This window comes from Rhyacophila brunnea, unplaced genomic scaffold (genome assembly GCF_057557595.1).
Source record: "Rhyacophila brunnea isolate RB1 unplaced genomic scaffold, BYU_Rbru_1.0 scaffold_7, whole genome shotgun sequence".
In the NCBI taxonomy this organism is placed as follows: Eukaryota; Metazoa; Arthropoda; class Insecta; order Trichoptera; family Rhyacophilidae; genus Rhyacophila; species Rhyacophila brunnea.
In genome coordinates this window covers 8,529,165-8,546,686 of record NW_028233339.1, presented here as the reverse complement: position 1 = coordinate 8,546,686, position 17,522 = coordinate 8,529,165, and the positions used below count along the sequence as shown (strand labels likewise).

At 35.4% G+C, this 17,522-nt stretch overlaps 1 protein-coding gene across 4 annotated transcripts in view; it reads left to right on the top strand.

Moving 5' to 3' along the window:
* The window catches only part of osp (myosin phosphatase Rho interacting protein outspread), a 719,850-nt gene that overhangs the window by 698,228 nt on the left and 4,100 nt on the right, over positions 1 to 17,522 (top strand). Inside the window, exons 8-16 of one of the 4 annotated variants that reach the window (XM_085957972.1) lie at positions 3,881 to 4,122; positions 4,379 to 4,672; positions 4,818 to 8,335; positions 8,652 to 8,853; positions 10,311 to 10,636; positions 11,563 to 11,715; positions 12,227 to 12,379; positions 14,704 to 14,791; positions 15,295 to 15,391. In XM_085957972.1, coding sequence (XP_085814098.1) covers positions 3,881 to 4,122; positions 4,379 to 4,672; positions 4,818 to 8,335; positions 8,652 to 8,853; positions 10,311 to 10,636; positions 11,563 to 11,715; positions 12,227 to 12,379; positions 14,704 to 14,791; positions 15,295 to 15,391 — 5,073 coding nt within the window. Of the gene's footprint in view, positions 1 to 3,880; positions 4,123 to 4,378; positions 4,673 to 4,817; positions 8,336 to 8,651; positions 8,854 to 10,310; positions 10,637 to 11,562; positions 11,737 to 12,226; positions 12,380 to 14,703; positions 14,792 to 15,294; positions 15,392 to 17,522 lie in introns of all 4 variants that reach the window. The other 3 variants (XM_085957971.1, XM_085957975.1, XM_085957973.1) reach the window with 3 other exon arrangements.

Here is a 17,522-nt window from a genome sequence, read left to right as displayed (position 1 = left end):
AAATATCGGTATTCGTAAAATATTTGGAAAAAACAGTATCTACCAATAAAAATAACATGTAAAAAATTCTTTAAAAATTACTATTTTATAGCATGTATCATTGCTGGTCACCAAGGATGGTGAAGTGCCACAGAAGTAAACCAGACATCGCGTAACCCGACAAAAATACAGTCTTGTTAAGCCTTTTATGTTAATTAATACATTTTGTTACCACTTTCAATACCGAATATATCGGTATTGTCTGATTTTTAAAACCGTTATTTCGGTTACTGGGATACCGGTTTTGTAATACCGCTATTGCAATCCCTAGTTAACCTGTATAAATGCAGCCATACTAGAGGCTAAACAAATAAAGTTCCAGAGACATTTTACCCAGCAGTCAATCGATACTGGCTGATAAATATTACATAAAAAGACAAAATTAAGTACAAAAAAAACCTTTTTTATCGTTTTAATTCATGCTTATTACCTACTACCAATCATCTCATTTGTGGAATCAGACTATTTATTAATCTAGGCAGCCTCATAGCGATTAACTCAATTAATATCGCATCTATTTGCCACCGTTTTATCGCTGGAAAGTGATAAATGGAGCAATTATAAATCTGTTAAAAACGAATAAATCCACTTAAGTGCACGTTGTGTTTGCGAAGTCTCAAAGCTCTAGTCATATTCAATCAGTAGAAGTGATACGTCGCTGTTCTCAATTATAATAATACAAGCCAAATTGAGAAGTGGGGTCATGCTGCTAATTCGATATTAATATTGTGACCGGTCAACCGGTCTATTTTATTCAAAGACCATCAATTGGAATATACATATAAAGGAATCATATAATTTTTCCTTTTACAACATTTAATCGCGATTTTAGCATGAATTAAGTATAATATGATATAATTAAGGCCGCATTGATTTTTTTATAAAAAAGAAAATGACACCTTCTTTTAGCGTTTTACTTCGATTATATACTTATTTAAGTGCTGTTATAGACGATTTTATACAATTATCATTCGTTTGTGTAGAAAAATAAGCTTGCGATCCCAATGCAATGTTTTTTTTATATTAGTGCGGCGGCCCTGGCTAATATTATTTCACATGACTTGAATAAAGTTTACTACAAATAATCTGCAATGCGATGTGATTCATTTTACTGTTTCGAATTTTCTTTCTCCGTCTATATTTGATTTCATTATTATTTGTCATATATTTTCAGTCATTATATTCAATTCGCTCCCTGTTTTTTTTTATTTCCGCTAAGTTATGATTTAGGGATAATATTATTTGGCTGTAGTTTTATATGTACCGCCAGTAGAATAGTGAACACAACACCCTCCTCTAAATCAAATTTACACGTTGCTTTTGTAATAATTAAAATCATAAAAAAATACATCGAAGTAGGTATACCGAATAAACTAAGTAGCCGATATTCAACCGATAATGAGTTATCAGTATGATATCATTTCAAAAAATCTGTAGCTCTAAGCGTGGTAACTGCAACCTTCAAAACCAAAAATTATTTAACGTTTTTCTCCCCGAAGACAGTTGGAGATCATCTTGGCTACTTAGACATTGATTCAGTGGTTGTAATTAGATTCTGATTGGGCTCTGCAAAATCAGTCTTTTAATTTTATCAACCAGAGTTACCAGAATATGTTGTCGATTTTGCCAAAAAACAACGGAGATGGAATTCCTAATAATTATCATTATCAAAATGTGTTGTTATATAGAAGCACGTTCTTGGGCATAATAAATATATACATTTATAATATTCATAATATATTTTTATTTTTTATGAGATTTAATAATAAAGTATTTCGTTCGGTTGGCAGGCGTGATGTGCGCGCGCATACGTAAAAATCTCCGAATAACTCATTCGAAGGGGATAATTTCCCCGCCCATCTAACAAATTACAATAATTCCAAATTCAAATTTCTCGCGTCAATTTGGCGCGCGAGGGAAAGATTGCACGATGTGCGATTCCGGTAACGTTTTCGCTACGATTTCAAAAATTATAATGTTCTCTAACTACGCTCCAATATAAAATCTCAAGCAGAATATAGGTCAAATAATATGAATCAGAATTTGCAACAATCGCACTTTTTCCACGTATTTATGTTGTAAGACTTATTTTTTACTTATTTATCACAATACAAATTAATATTACAGCGTCTGTGTACGTGCATGTATTTCCTTGCACCAATAGTGTGTATTTTAAACTATCGCGCCAATAACTGTTTACACGTAAAAGTGCTGACTGTCTCTCCAATCTCATTCTTCAAGCGTAAGCGAGACGCTATGTTGTTTTCGTATAGTGCTATTTGACAGATTTAGACAATTTCGTAGATAATCAGTAGACGTCAAAATATTCTGTGCGGTGTAGTTCGTATTTCTCCCAGTAGGTTCGCCACTATCGTTTTACTGCGCATGCGCACCGTCATTCAAGTACCAATTATTGCGTGAAAAATCAGTAACTTCGGAAGTTTTTTGATACATGCGTGCAATCTCGCAGCTTGCACGATAGTACGTGTTTAGGCGTGCATTTTCTTGTTACGGCCGCGTTAATACGTACTGTAAATCCATGCACGTGTAAACGGGGTATTATGTGTACCTATGCATGTAGTAATAAAATGATCTTGAGTAAAGTTCGCAATTATTATATTGTACGTAGACATTTTTCAACTTACTATATTCATATAGATATGTTTAATTTATGAGTAATCCTGGTGTCTGAGAAAGCTCGCATGCTCCGTTTATTAATAGGCCAATAATTGAAATTTATGCAAAGACTCCCTCATTTACTAGTTGGTAGTTTTACAACATTTTTTGTTTACATAGTTCACCTTTATTTGGTTCAAATTAATTGGAAGTCTTCTTATTTAGCAGCGCTCACTAAGAATCAATTGGCCTTAAGGGCACTAATTGCAAATGCGTGCTGCAGCTACTAATGCAACAATTATTGTTCATTGGTATCAAAAATAGCAATTTTTATGATCTTTACCTATAGAAACTCTCATGAATGATGTCAATGCTATTAGTTAAGGCAGTTGTGTAATAATGCTTTCTTTTGCAAAGCTTCGGATTTAAATATACTTTAATATGCTATTGCGAGGATAATAGTTTTCATCTACAATTTTAGTACCTACCTAACAACAATTTTTCACGGTTGCAATTAATTAGTGCTTTAATTGTGCGAAAATTACACAAACCGACCGTCTGCCATGATAATCGGTGTCTAATTGGTCGTTAGATCATGGAAAAATAGAACTTCGTCTATTGTATACCAACTCGATCGGCCGATTGCTTGTGGCTCACCTCAGTGAGTACCAGAAGTCAGCGTCCTAGAAGGTGATAGTTTCAATATATCAACCACTTATCTCGATGTTATCCATATATTGTGATGATGAAATTAAGAGGCGTATTGAAAAATGTGACAATAAAATTTTCCATCATTATATTGAAATCAATACTTTAATATTTTAACGTGTTGTGTCGTAATTCATGTTTTGTGACGATGGGGGCAGGATCAAAATACTCAAAATCGTGTGACGCCATTTATGGACGACCCCTTAATCCCGATAAACCATGCAGTTTTGCACAAATTTATAGATATTGATTGAAAGGCATCAAAAAGAGTTTATTATTAACGTTGATTGAAATGAGACTACTCCATACAATTCCTATCATTATACATTTTGACAATCGTTACATTGCTAAAAAGTCGTCCATAGAAAGTCGAGTCAGTGAGTCGGCAGATGACACTGGTATTGTAATTTGACCATTAGAGTTCGTTTTAATTTAAGTTCAAAGTAATTTTATTTATATAGATTTTTCAATAATTGTAGTAAGTATGTATTTAAAATGAAACCTCTCTATTTTACAGAATCTTCAGAAGCAGTTCACCACCGTATCCTGCTGGAAGAGTATGACGAGGAGTCAAAGCGCGAAGAGAAGCTGAAGGATATTGCAGCATCGCTGACGAGACCTCGTGAGCGCCCGCCACTCTCGCCCCCTAACAACACTTCATCACAGACTCTACCTGAGCCTCCAACCAGAGAGACTACATCATCAGGCTCTGTCGGACCAACAATGGACGATGTTGATAGCAGTATTCCAGACAAATATGTAAGTAATCTACCGTTATTATTATTTGTCAGTGGGCAGATTTTTATCTCATTGCAGCCATGTCAAGTAAATCTCAGATCATAAGGGTGAATTTTGCTGCAATACGACTTGGAGTTAATTAAATCATCACCCATATATAATTAAATCATCATAACCTATTCATCGTCATTTATAAATGCTCTATCTGCGTGAAAAAAGGCTTTTCTTCATCTTTTGATTAACTTATCTATAATTTTTCGTTCTTAATTCTTAACAGGTTCGCGGCGATCCCGATGGCTGCGTTCGTGGAGCAGCAGCCCGTGTGGAACTTCCCGCGGAAGGTCTCCTGAATATGCGCAAAGGATGGCTACTCCGTCAGGCCGGCCAGCCTTCTGCATCCAGTCCATCTGCACCTTCCCAGCACTGGTTCGTCCTTCGCGGTGCAGCTTTGCTGTATTATCGTGACCCCAGTGCCGAGGATTGTGGCATCATGGATGGAGTCATTGACCTGAATGGGGTGGCTGGAGTCGTCGAGGCTCCTCCGGCAAGGACTTTTGGATTTCTCATTAAGGTACCGCAATTTGGTTCATGGCCTTTCGAGTCATATAATATTTTAACTTCTAATTATTCATCCTGTTTAATCAATGTAAATTTGTGAGTTTGTTATGAATTGGTTTGAAGTTTGAATGGTTGTTAATTTTTTTTTTTATTTACAGACCTGGGATAACCGTCAGTATATGCTGTCAGCCATGACAGCAGGAATTCGCGCCAATTGGGTATCGGCAATTCGAAAAACAGCTGGGCTTCCGGATCCTACTATTCAGTGTTCAGAAAAACTGTACGCCGACAAACCGATCATCAAGTTGGACAGGCAGGACAGCATTGAATCGGCAGACTCAGCTATTATCCCCACATCACCGATTACTCCGATAACTCCGATGACTCCTCGTTCTGTTATGTTTTCTTCTGACGAAGAATATAGAACAGCGTCTGAAGGAGGCCGAAGGGATAGTGTCGATTGGGGTGATTCAATTTCTCAACTTCCGCCATCGCCTATCTTAAATCGAAACCCTATCTCTCGAGTGAAAGATAAAGTGCGTTCGCGAAATAATCAACATCCGTCTTCATTACCATCGTCTCCTGATGAAACCCCGCCATCAGATATTGATGAGACAGATAATATTCCTGATCGTTCGTTACGAGAAATTCTTGATCCATTCACACCAATCATCAAGGAAATTATAAGGAAAGATGACTTGGCAAAACCGTTAAAGTCATCATATATTTCAACAATAGATAAGCAAGCGATTGAAATTGATGATCTTAGAAAGCAATTGAAAATCGCCCAAACCGATGTCACTTTAGCCGAGAAAGAATTGAAACGATTAAGACAAGTAAAATCTGAATCAGTACTCCGCGAGAAACGAATGGATGAACTGTTGTCCACATTGCAAAAAACAGAAGAAGAACTCAACATGAGAACCAAGGAAGCGGAGAACTTAGAAACTCTTAAGAAAATGTATAATCAAGATAAAAATCTGTGGGAAAGCAAGCTTTCGGAGACTGAAACATTCTTGAAGGACTCGACGGAGCATTGTGAACTATTGAATCGACAGTTGGCAAACGGACAAGAAACAATTCAAAGGCTACAAGAAGAATTATCTCAGTTGAACGAAAGGCTCATGAGAGGAGCGGAAGAAAATGAAGCTCTCTTTATGAAAATTAGGGATATTGAAGGAAGAAGTAGCAGTCTTTCTATGTCTCGCGGTAAAGGTAGAAGCGTTGAATCACTCAGTGACCTCACAAACATTGATTTGGATCAAGACCTCGAAAGTATGAATAAGGAGCGATTGATTGAAGAGTATGATGAATTACGCGGCAGGTTTGAAAAGGCAGTTCACGAGATCAGAGCTATGAAGCGGGAACTGAGAGAATCACATAATTTATATGACGAACTTGAAGTAACAAATCTCAGCTTGCGAAGGGACATCAAACTTCAAGAAGAGAATAACGAGTCGCAAATTTCGATGATGGCTGCTAGGATACAGGATCTTACGCAAAAACTTTCTGCCTCAGATAAGCAAGTCAGAGCGTTGAAACATAAACTTCAAAAATCTGAAGCCAGAGATAAACGAAGAAGTCTTTCCCTGAAAGGAAAAGATTCATTTTCTATCGGTAAAGAAGTTGAAGAAAAGTTAGCTGAGCTCGAAAACAAAATTACAACACTAGAAGGAGGAATTATTGTCCCCACGGAGGCACCAGTCATTAAATCACCATCAAAGCCTCCGTCTCCGACTAAAGAAAAATCGCCATCTAAAGAAAAAGAATCAAGTTCCGATAGCAAATCACTGAAAAGAATGTCAGCAAGATTAAGAAGGAAGTCATTAGATAGCGCCACCAGTTCTGAACCAATGAAAGTATTAATCCGGTTGAGCTCCTTAGAAACTAAAGTCGGTAATGCCTTGCTTAATAAACGAGATCTAACAACTTCTTGCGAATCGTTGAGCCAAACCATCAGCGATAGCACGACTTTGACCGATGGTACAGAAGGTCATTCGAATTCTTCCCACAGGCACTTATTAGACAGACTTCAGAGTTTAGAAAATGTTGTTATTTTATCTCGTAATAAGGTGAACGATTGTATTTGTCAAGTCAGCGCTATAAGGGCATCCCGAAATCGAAGGTCACCGTCACCCGTCTTAGATAAAAGTTATAGCATGAAAACTATCGAACGTTGCCTCACCGATGTCAGTAAAACTCTTCAAGACTGCACCGATAAATGTGTATTACCATTTGAAAGCATATATGAGGGGGATTTGAATGAATCTGTCATCAATGTAGTCCATCAGTTAGAATTGCAGTTAAGGTCAAAGCTATTGGATATCAACAAAAAGAAATGCGCTCTTTTAGAATCAGGCGAATTAAATCAGCGGAGGAATCTTGAATTCCTCGCTGAAAAGTTGGCCTATGAAGCGGTTCTCATCAGCAGGGTCAACGACGCAGTCGCCAATTCAAACGGAGACAGTCTTTTTAAGAGATTAATTAAGTCTGAAGTGGAAGAAACTAGTCAATTGGTTACATCATTGCAATCGAAATTAAACGGGTCACAAATAAAGAGACAGACTCTTTGCAAAACGTCTATGGATTATCTTGCAAAAATTTTATCTAGGAAAATTAATTTTGTAAATAATACGAGTATGGATAAGACAGCAGGTTATTCACAAAACATGATTCAAATGAAGGAGTTAGATATGCTGAAAGCTTCACAAAAAGAAATTACAGTCACCGTAAATCAATATAAAACAGAAAAATTAGTTGAGCTGACAAAAACATTGATTTTGGAAGCTCTCACTTGTGAGACAGGAACCTTCGATCAGGACCAGGCAAATATAGAAAACATGAGAATACAGGAAGCGTGGCACAAAGCGCAGGATGTTGTCAACCATGAATTGATAAACTCTGAAATATCCCATGTCATGAAGAGATGTGCGCAGCTTTATGGCACCCAACTGGAAGCCGAGAAAAAAGGAAGATTCACATTGGTGGCCAGTCAGCAGGCTGCTCTGGAAAGATGGTTCCAGGTGGCCCATCAGCGACTATCGGAAGAGATGAAAGAAGCCATTGCAGATATTACTAGTTTGTACCAAGAGTGTCTCACGAATGTCAGATTACGTACGCCGATAAATGAAGACAGGCCCGCCACGGACAGTCGCCAATTACTTAATGAGCTCGCCGACGTCATCGCCCACAAAGCACTTATCGATGCAAAAATTTACGTTTGCACCGGAGGATATGAAACTGATCCTCAAACTGACGGTGTTGAAAAGCCGAAAGGAATGTATGCAGACAACTCTTGGAATAAGTCATCCGATTCCGAAAACGTTGTCGCTTCTCTGGACAGTGATCCGACTCAGGAGGCTGAATTCATTTATCTCTTCCAGCATTTTTCAAATGAATGTCGAGCCCTTTTTTCTGATGAGTATACGGATAATAAGGAAGATTTAATCAAAATCAGCGATGCTCTTAGACAAGTGGAATTGGTAGTGAAACATTTGCATCTCCAGATCGGTAGCGATATTGCTGACAGTAAAGACGACAGCAGCAGGAAGGAGCAGAGTAAAACGCAAGTCCAGGGCGTTTTGGAATTGTGCGAATCGTTGAAAAAGAGTGTGGAAGCTCTCTCTAGTCACATCCCGTGCCAGCATTGTCTGCGTTTACAAAGTGCCATTGACAGGTAAGATCATCTTTGCATTTATATAAAAAAACTTATCAGTTAGGTCACTGGTTTTCAAATTTCTATGTTTCATTGTGCTTATGGTATACAGATATTCTTTCACGGCTATTTCACCCCTAGGTATGTAGTGCTCACTGTGTTGTCCAAATGCAATTACTTTCCCTGAATATTTTGCCTACATTTTACTGATGGGTTGACTGACTTCTTGTCTCTTAATGTGTTACCTAATAATTTCATTATCACATAAATAAATGTTCATACTTCTTTATAAAGAAATCTGTTTCATGATATTTATCTGTTATCAATCTCTTTTCAGGTTACGCACGGAGCACGAAGAAACTCTAGCAGCTTTGAAGACTGAACAAGATCGCGGTGTAGATGGCAAGAAATCAACTGACTTGTTGAGAGGTCGAGCACGCACTGCCGAAGATTTAGTTTCATCGCTTCAACAGCAGCAAAGATCAGCTCAAAGAAGGGTGCAGCGTAGTGAATCAGAAGTCACACTTCTAAAACAACAGGTTAATTTTAATTTATAATCTATTCAATACAGTGGTCAATCGAGAAAAAAAATCTATAAAGAGTATTTTAATTTGCTCCTGAATTTACTTTTGACAGGGATATCATTATTGCATTCAAAAGCTATAGGTATGTTTCAACAGTTAGGCTCAGAGATGCTTATCAAATGTCAACACACTAATTAACGGCTAGATACTAAAGCCTCAATTACATTGAGCTTCTTTACGAGCTGTTTATTGGCGAATTTACAATCTGCCTGTAAAGACGCCCAGTGTAATCATCGAATAAGCTAATAAGCAGGTTGTAAACACTCTACTGAGAAAAGTTGAAAGCCGGTCAACTTTACACGCTACACGTCGGGGTGTGGGCCTACTGCGACTGCTCTGCGCAGTAGAGCGCAGTACCAACCTCCCGGTAAAAACACGAACTACGTTCCGTCAAAATAGTGGCTGGCTTGTGGCTTTTCAGCGAATGGAAAGTTATGTGTGTAATCATCAAATCGCAGTAGCTGAATCGCCCGCTTTTAAATTCGCCAATAAACAGCTCGTAAAGAAGCTCAATGTTATTGAGGCTTAAGTGATAAATAACTCCTAGTTAACATAACGTCGCTGTAGGATTGGTTTGTCGAATAGACCAAATGTCAAATGTTCAGGAAACGAAAAACAAATATCATTATCCTATATTTAAATACAAAGAAGTATTTAAATTGTTGGTTTTACAGCATATGCTGTTTTCATTACATAGCAATTTAAGAAAAAGGATGGTTCTGGTCCATTTAGATACAAAAAATCATTTTGCATTGAAAGGTCAATTTCGACAAAAACGGATATTCGACAAACCAATCCTATACCGACGATAAGGAGACTGAAATCAGCTGTTTAGTGAGTGTCAACATCGTTAAACAATGGTGGAATTGAGAAACACAAGTGACAGCTGTCAGAATAGCCAGGTATAACATGTATAGAAATTTGATAAATATTGTATTACATTTCATATGAATTTCAATAAAAATTCAGGTTAATTTTATCATATAAACTAAATACAATGCTATATTTGCCTGAGTGCTGTGCCTGATATGCTTGACTATTTTGCGAGATGCCACATGTCCTTCTCACATCTGCCACTATTTGGTAATGGCGCCACTTACGTTAGTTAGGTTAATTTAATGGCGACATCTCTACATCCGACCCTAAGGGATTTGGTGGATATGTAGAATGAAAGAATGTGCATAGATGCAATGTATATTATATTAGATGGATATTTCTTGTAGAAATGGAAAACTTAATTTAGTTGTCTATCTTTCTCTTACCTACCAACTTAGAACTTAGATTGGTGATACAAGAGAAAGAAATATTATTTTAATAAGTATATAGTTTTAATCCTGGTATCAAATGCATAGCTGTATGATCATATTTGTTGAAACAAATTCTTAATTGCAGTAATTGATGTAATATTACAGATTTCTCAGCATCAGTCAGAGTGCCAGCATCTCCAAGTACAGCACGAACAAGAGCAAACGCAGCTGAAGGAAAGAACCCGACGCCTCGAAAGAAGGTTGGGGACCCTGGACTCAGAGTATTCACAGCAGTTGGAGCAGCTGAGGTCCGCTTACCACAAGACCATCGGAACAGACATCCAGGGCGATTCTATCCGCCAACGTTACCAGGCAGAGATCGAACAACTGCGAGTGCTGTGCGAGAAAGGCTTGCTTGCCATGGAAAGCTCTCACCGACGCGTTATTCAAGAACTCGAGGATAAACACCGTGTCGAACGAGAGCAGTTGAGGTAAATCAAATTATTTTAATTCTACTACATATCGTTCGTGTTTAGTAAAAAGGGCGTAACCCACACAAAACAAATTTTACAGGAGGCAAAAAACGATTTTTGAATGATTTTGAAATCAATTAAACCTTGTTTAAACCAAACTATGCGTTGACTAGTGTAAATTTCGAATGAAATCACTGCTATGTGTATCAATGTAGGAGATAATCACCTTTTCTTTATAGAGCTCCCTCTCCTGAGTATTCATAATATGAATCAATGCATCATTTGGAGCCTGCTTTACTTTCTTTTTGTATTAATTGGTTATTTAATTTATCACAAATCTAATTACTTTATCATAATTAATTACACTATTTTGGCAGAAATTCTTATTCATAACACAAATTAAATTTATAGTTTCGTCCTTCAAAACTATAATTTCATTTTTACAACAGATTGGATTTAAATAACAGTCAGATAATAATGCTAATGTTAGTTTTAGAATTAGTGTGTCTTAACAGATTTTATGATCGTGTCCGGAAATTTGTACGTATGCAGTTTGCCGTATAACACTTCACCGTGAAATTAGTGGATATATATGGTCATATATATTAAAGACCGTCCAACCTCATTGGTTCTTCTAATAGTGAGATAAAATATTCATGTCTAAATAAAACACGGTTCTTGTCGGCTTACAGGAAGCCAGCAGCAAACAAATTTTGAAAATAACTGATAGACTGGATCATTTGTCAGGTTAGGTTAGGTTTTCATTCTTGAATTCATGAGTATTGCCAAAATCGGCTGTGAAAATAGAGATGACCATATAGTATACGGTTATCTTTTTCCGATAAGAAAGCTCACGGCGAACTGTGCTACGGTGAAATGTAATACGTACAATTTATATGTAACCTTTTACGATATTTAAATCGGGCATTGTTTTATCATTTCAGAGTGGACAAAGAGCAAGCCCTGGCTGAAGAGACTCAGGCGACCCTGGCAGCGCTCGATGCAATGCGAAAGGCCCACGAGAATGAAGTACAGAGAGAGGTCACCAAATTCAAGAGAGAATTCGTCACGAGGACACAACACGGTGGAGATTTGGGGCAAGTGCATTCTCGACACCAGTAAGTAAAGTGTCTTGTTATTAATCAACGCAACAACAACGAAAAATGTTTATCTAATTTATAATAAATAAATTGATAACCAAACCAAATAATTGCTTTTCACCATTCTAATAATTGTAGTAGCACAGTCACTTTTTCATATCATTATTGATAGTAATTTTTTGCAATGCACTTTATTACACATAATGTTGATCAAATTTAATCATAGACTAGTAAACAAATGAGGAAACTTGACAATCAACAACTACATATTGTGTAGTTTTCTTATAAACAATCACTACCTTGTATCAATCTTTTGTATTTCTTCGGTAAAAATCAAAGATTATAGAGTCATTATTAAAAAAATATAATGGATTATTCTTGAGAGTTAAACTTGATCTTGTTAATAATATTTTTTTGTATAATCCATAGATAAAATAAGCATCGTTGTGCACCGTCAACATTAAAAATAATGCTTTTATTAACATTATTCGTTTTATTGTCTCTTCAGGGAGGAAATGGAAGAGATTAAGCAAGAAATCCTTTCGTTGTCTGAGAAATATTCAGTGAAGTGTGTTGAGTCGGCAGCCTTGGAAGAAAAGCTGTGTAATGTCACGCAGCAGCTTACGCAAGCCCAGCAGCATATCATGCAACTGGACGCCAGGTTTGACTTTATCTTTTTTATAATTGATCTAAGTTTTGTGTTATTTTATTTAAATCGTTTTTAGCGACCCGTGTTTCGCTTTATGGTACTATGCAAATTCATTTGTGGTAAATATGTATATTTGAATTTAAATTCGAATTCCATCGTGTACCGTCAGTCAATAGTAATAAATTTTAATTTTTCTTATTTTATCTAGTTTGTAATAAGTTGCATAACGAATTGGATTATTATTATATCCAAAAATGTATAAGTATCAACATTTCAGATCTGACTACATATATTTATATTATAATACATGTTTTATGATTCCTAAAAAAAGATTAAATATCCCGAATAAACACATATTATTTACATATCCGTCAGCATGTTGCGAAAATAAACAATCAATAAATGGCATTCACGATAATACCTGTAACATATTTGTATATACATTCATCATCATCATCATCATCATCAGGGGCGCGACTATGCCCTGCCCTATTGGATTGCTGGACATCACTCTCTTTGCCGGTTCATTGTCATTCATACGGTGCACATGAACTAGCCATCGCAGTCTCCCAATCTTAATTGATTGAACTGCGCTGCAGTAATGCGGCGAGATAGTATGCGGAACTTAAGATGTGTATATACATTAGCATACAGACATTATTTCAATAAAACATATAGAGATTGTAGAGAGAAAACTTGATAATAACGAGGGAACATAAAAATAGTAAAATAAGTGGGTTGCCTTCTGGGCAAGATTGTAACGAGGTATAAATCTCAAGTGTGGAAAAATGTGGGATACACTTAAACACGTGTTATAGAATATGTTATTTTCAATAGATAGATACATAATATCGTCACTGTTCTGGCAGAAGACACTAATTCGAAAAAATGACATATTGAGTTAGTACCAAAATGTTCCTTATTTCAAACTTTACTGTCTGGAAAACTTCTTAATAAATAAACAGTCTTTATTTTAAAGTCATCCTTTTTACGATTACTTAATAAACTCACATGATAGACCATTATTTCAAACATTTTAACAACTTCAAAGTCAAATTACTCAAAACTAGTATTCTCCAGTCAGTGTGTTCTGCCAGAACAGAGACGAATGTTTGTATTATAATATGCATTAGACTTTGTCGTGTAAACGAAAAGTTAATATTGATAATATTTGAGGACACTTGACATGCTTTGTGTTTCTTTCGATTTATTGACCGTCATGAAGTAATCAAATGAATCTGTATTCAAACCTTGGTACATTGCGGTTGACTTTCACATCTCTATCTTATTAATATTCTGTTCTGTGATGATATAAATATTTAATTTCATAACATTGTTTTCCTAAATTACTTAGAACAAAGGAGTTGAGTTCAAACCATGTTTGTATGAAACTCTATAAGTGGACTACTGTAATATGTGTATATAATTTAGTAACTTAGTGATTATTCCGATAATAAAAATGGTATTAAAAGTTTGTAAATTTTGGCGACTTCTCAGCAAGCCGAAGAAATAGTTTGTGTGAAGAGTTTGATTAATTTTATGTTTAAATACTAAAATAGTATAGCAGATTTTGAATATATTGTGTAGGTATTAATAATGACTGTGTACCTACCAATGACATATTAAATTGACAACTCACTTCATATCGGCGCGCACGAGAAAATGTGCAAGTCATTCACAGATGTATAGGTAGACGTCACGTGACCATATGACGTATCCATTTCCATTATGTGATACAAGCTTCGAGAATTTATAGTAATATAACCTTTATTGTAATGGCGTATTAGTGTCATTACTCATTACGTTAGAAACATATTCTAGGTTACTTACGACTTCTCGGAGATTAGACGCATGTGAGCCCAGCGCATCACAGGCGTCTCTCCAATGGTTTCTGTCATTCAATTGCATTGAATAAACATTCATCAATATCTTAAAATGGCATTTTATCAATAATAAATAATACTAACACATGAAAAGTGATATCCCATCTTTCTTGGAGTGCTTAGTAGATTTTTTTTTACAATTTTTAACTAGGCACATTGGCATTTTGTAACACAACAATAACGGCGGAGTCGAAACCTGACAGTCAGAAATTTTGTATGGGCAGACCCAGCGGTGTCGCCAGATCGCTTGCAAGCAGAATGTTCATTTGAGCGTAGGATACCGATATTAAAATATGAATTTCGCCATCCGGCAGACCCGACAGTGAGTGTCATTTTATTTTCCAGATGCTTCGTCCATATTAATGTCATTGGTACCTACCCACTTCAACTTATTGATTTTGTTAATTAAATGAACATAATATAATAATACAAATTTTTGTTTCATTGTTTCAGAAATAAACAATTACGAGCACATTTGATGTCTGAAGTGAATGAGATGAACAGTTCAGAAATTGCATCTCTCGGAAGTAGTTCATCATCTGTAAGTTATCGCAAAACTATCTCTCAATCACTATAACCTATATCACGTAATTCTCTCCTTTATTGCCTAATTTAAGTTATCTTACATTCTTCTATTTCATTCTGGTGGATATTTAATTATTACAGGCTTATCATTAATTAATTTATTACATTATTAAAACAATTTATTTAAGTGGTGTCTGCGCATGACTAAAGGGCACCGTAAAAATATTTTTAAATATTTCATATAATTTAATTTAATTGCTATTTTAAGAAAGCAGTGTTACTCTCAGATTTCAAATTCATATCATTCATTGTAATGTTTTGTATCGTACATGTGAGAATGTTAAATAATATTTATATTTCATGTCAAAGTCTACGTTAACGTTTATTCAGAATCGCACAGGCATATAAATGTTAACACTAAATAACTGCATGTAAATCTGAGAGAAACATCTGTTTCATTTGTGACATTGAAGCGCAAGTTCATAATGTAAATAGAACTTGATATCATTGTACTAATAGCATGGGCAAGGGAGTGATGGGATATCTGCACAGAGCACTCCTCTATGGGACCATCTCAGACATCTAGCAACGGTTTGGCAAAACGCTGTTGTAGAAGGTAAGATTTGCTTTCTAATTTCATTTTAGCGACGTTATTAATATGCTTAATATCTCTTTACTTTACTAAAACAATATTTAACCAGCTCCGTCCGTACCTTGGATGTCTTATAATATAATATTATATATAGGTAATTTACATTTTCTAAAAAATTAAACCTGAAATACGCATAGACTTTCTGCACAGTTCCTATTTTAAAATCATTAGAGATGAACAAAACAAAATGATAAATAGCATTGCTGTCATTCGCATTAGGCATTGAAAAAATAGTTATTAATTAAATTATACGTGCATATTATATATTGTGGTGGTTCCTTAAAATAATGGAAAACATTTTGCAAGCATGAAAAAGATTTATTGAGAGTTTTAAGAAAACATTCTGACCATTTGGGTAACTTCATTAATTGTGGAAATAATACTTTTACATACGCAAGACATTTTCCATCACCGTGGTAAAAACTATAATGTGGAGATTATGTACAAACTTTATATAGGGACTTTCGGCATTCTTTTTCTGTTATTTTACTCGAAACATGTTCCCAAATAATTAACAAGAGTTTATATAATAATATTATATCTGGATATATCCACCCATTGATAATATAATATTTTCAGTTGGCAATGCATTTCTTTGAGAAGTGAAAAAAGAACTTCCATTTAAAATCTTAAACCTCTTAACTTGACTTAAAATATCTATATTGAACTGTTAAAACCTCCAATGTGATAAAATTGCAATTTTACAGAAGAGACAAAAAACTGACAAAAAGCACAAAAATAAAAATAGACACATTTTTTTAAAATACCCGAATTACTTCATTTATCTAAATAATAAGTACAGTATGACTTTTCTATCAAGTTTTTTACGTCACCACAGTCGTTTTTGGAACTATAACTCGCCCCCCCACATTTACTTTCCTCACACCCATAATTCAGTGTGTGTACAGTATTGTCTGGACTTTTATTAATATTAAAATGCCTAAACCTTTGCGAAAACAGTCGAAGAGCATTATTTCGAATGTAGAAGTATTGTGAGGAAGAAACGAAGGCTTTAATTTTTCTCAATAGTGCCAGAGATAGTGTCTGCTATGACAAGTCAACACATAAAGAGCATACAACGTAATAGTATCAGCGCACAAAAACCATGTGACGTAACAGTGTCAGCACATGCAGCGCTGTGACGTAGTAACCTTGATATAAAAATCGCACTGTAGTGGTAGACTCATCATCATAGAGTGTTGACTATGATAACTATGGACATCAGGAGGTATTACAGTGTTAACACAATGAAAGATGTTAAATTGGAAGTTTTTGTTATTAGTTTCGACCATGTCCAATCCTAATATGATCATATGGACCTCCACAGAGTGGAGGTTTGTATTAACAGATTTTGTTTTTACGAGAAATGGATGTCACCCACTTGCTCAACCTATTAGGTCCATACTCTGACTCATACACAAATTGAAAAACAATATGCGTAGTTGCCAGAGCCAGGATTCGAACCTGGGACCCACTTCGCTATAGGCCGACGCTTAAGCCTATTAATTATATTAAAATTTTGGGGGTGTGTAGAACATTGATGGTTTTTAATGGTGTTTTTGCATATGCAACGGTAAATACATTTGTTCAAGGCATTCGAAAATCACTGCCATTTGAATGTACACATTCAATTGGGTTACAATTCGAGTGCTTAAAGTCAGACAACGTTATCTACAAAAAAGTGTTTTTTTTTTTTTTTTTGAGATAACGTTATTTTACATTTACGGCTACATGATAGTCAAACAACGTTATGTCAATCTTTTCTAATTTCTTATTAAATCGTCAGTAAAGTTTAACGCTAACTACATAAGTTACCCTTGTTTTCATATTTTTTTAAAAATATCCCTATAAATTTTAACATCATCATAAGCAAGATAAATGTACAATACACAATAAATTATAAAATATTAACATTAGGTTTTAAATAAACATTTCCCTTGTTGAGTTACAAGAATCTAAAATAACGATTTTTGGCTCTCCTGTAAAGTTGCACTTTTGTAGATAGTGTTGTTTGACACTAAGCCCTCGAATTATTGTATACACATAAAATCTCACCATTACTTTAATTATGCAGTGAACAGGAAATATAAAAAAA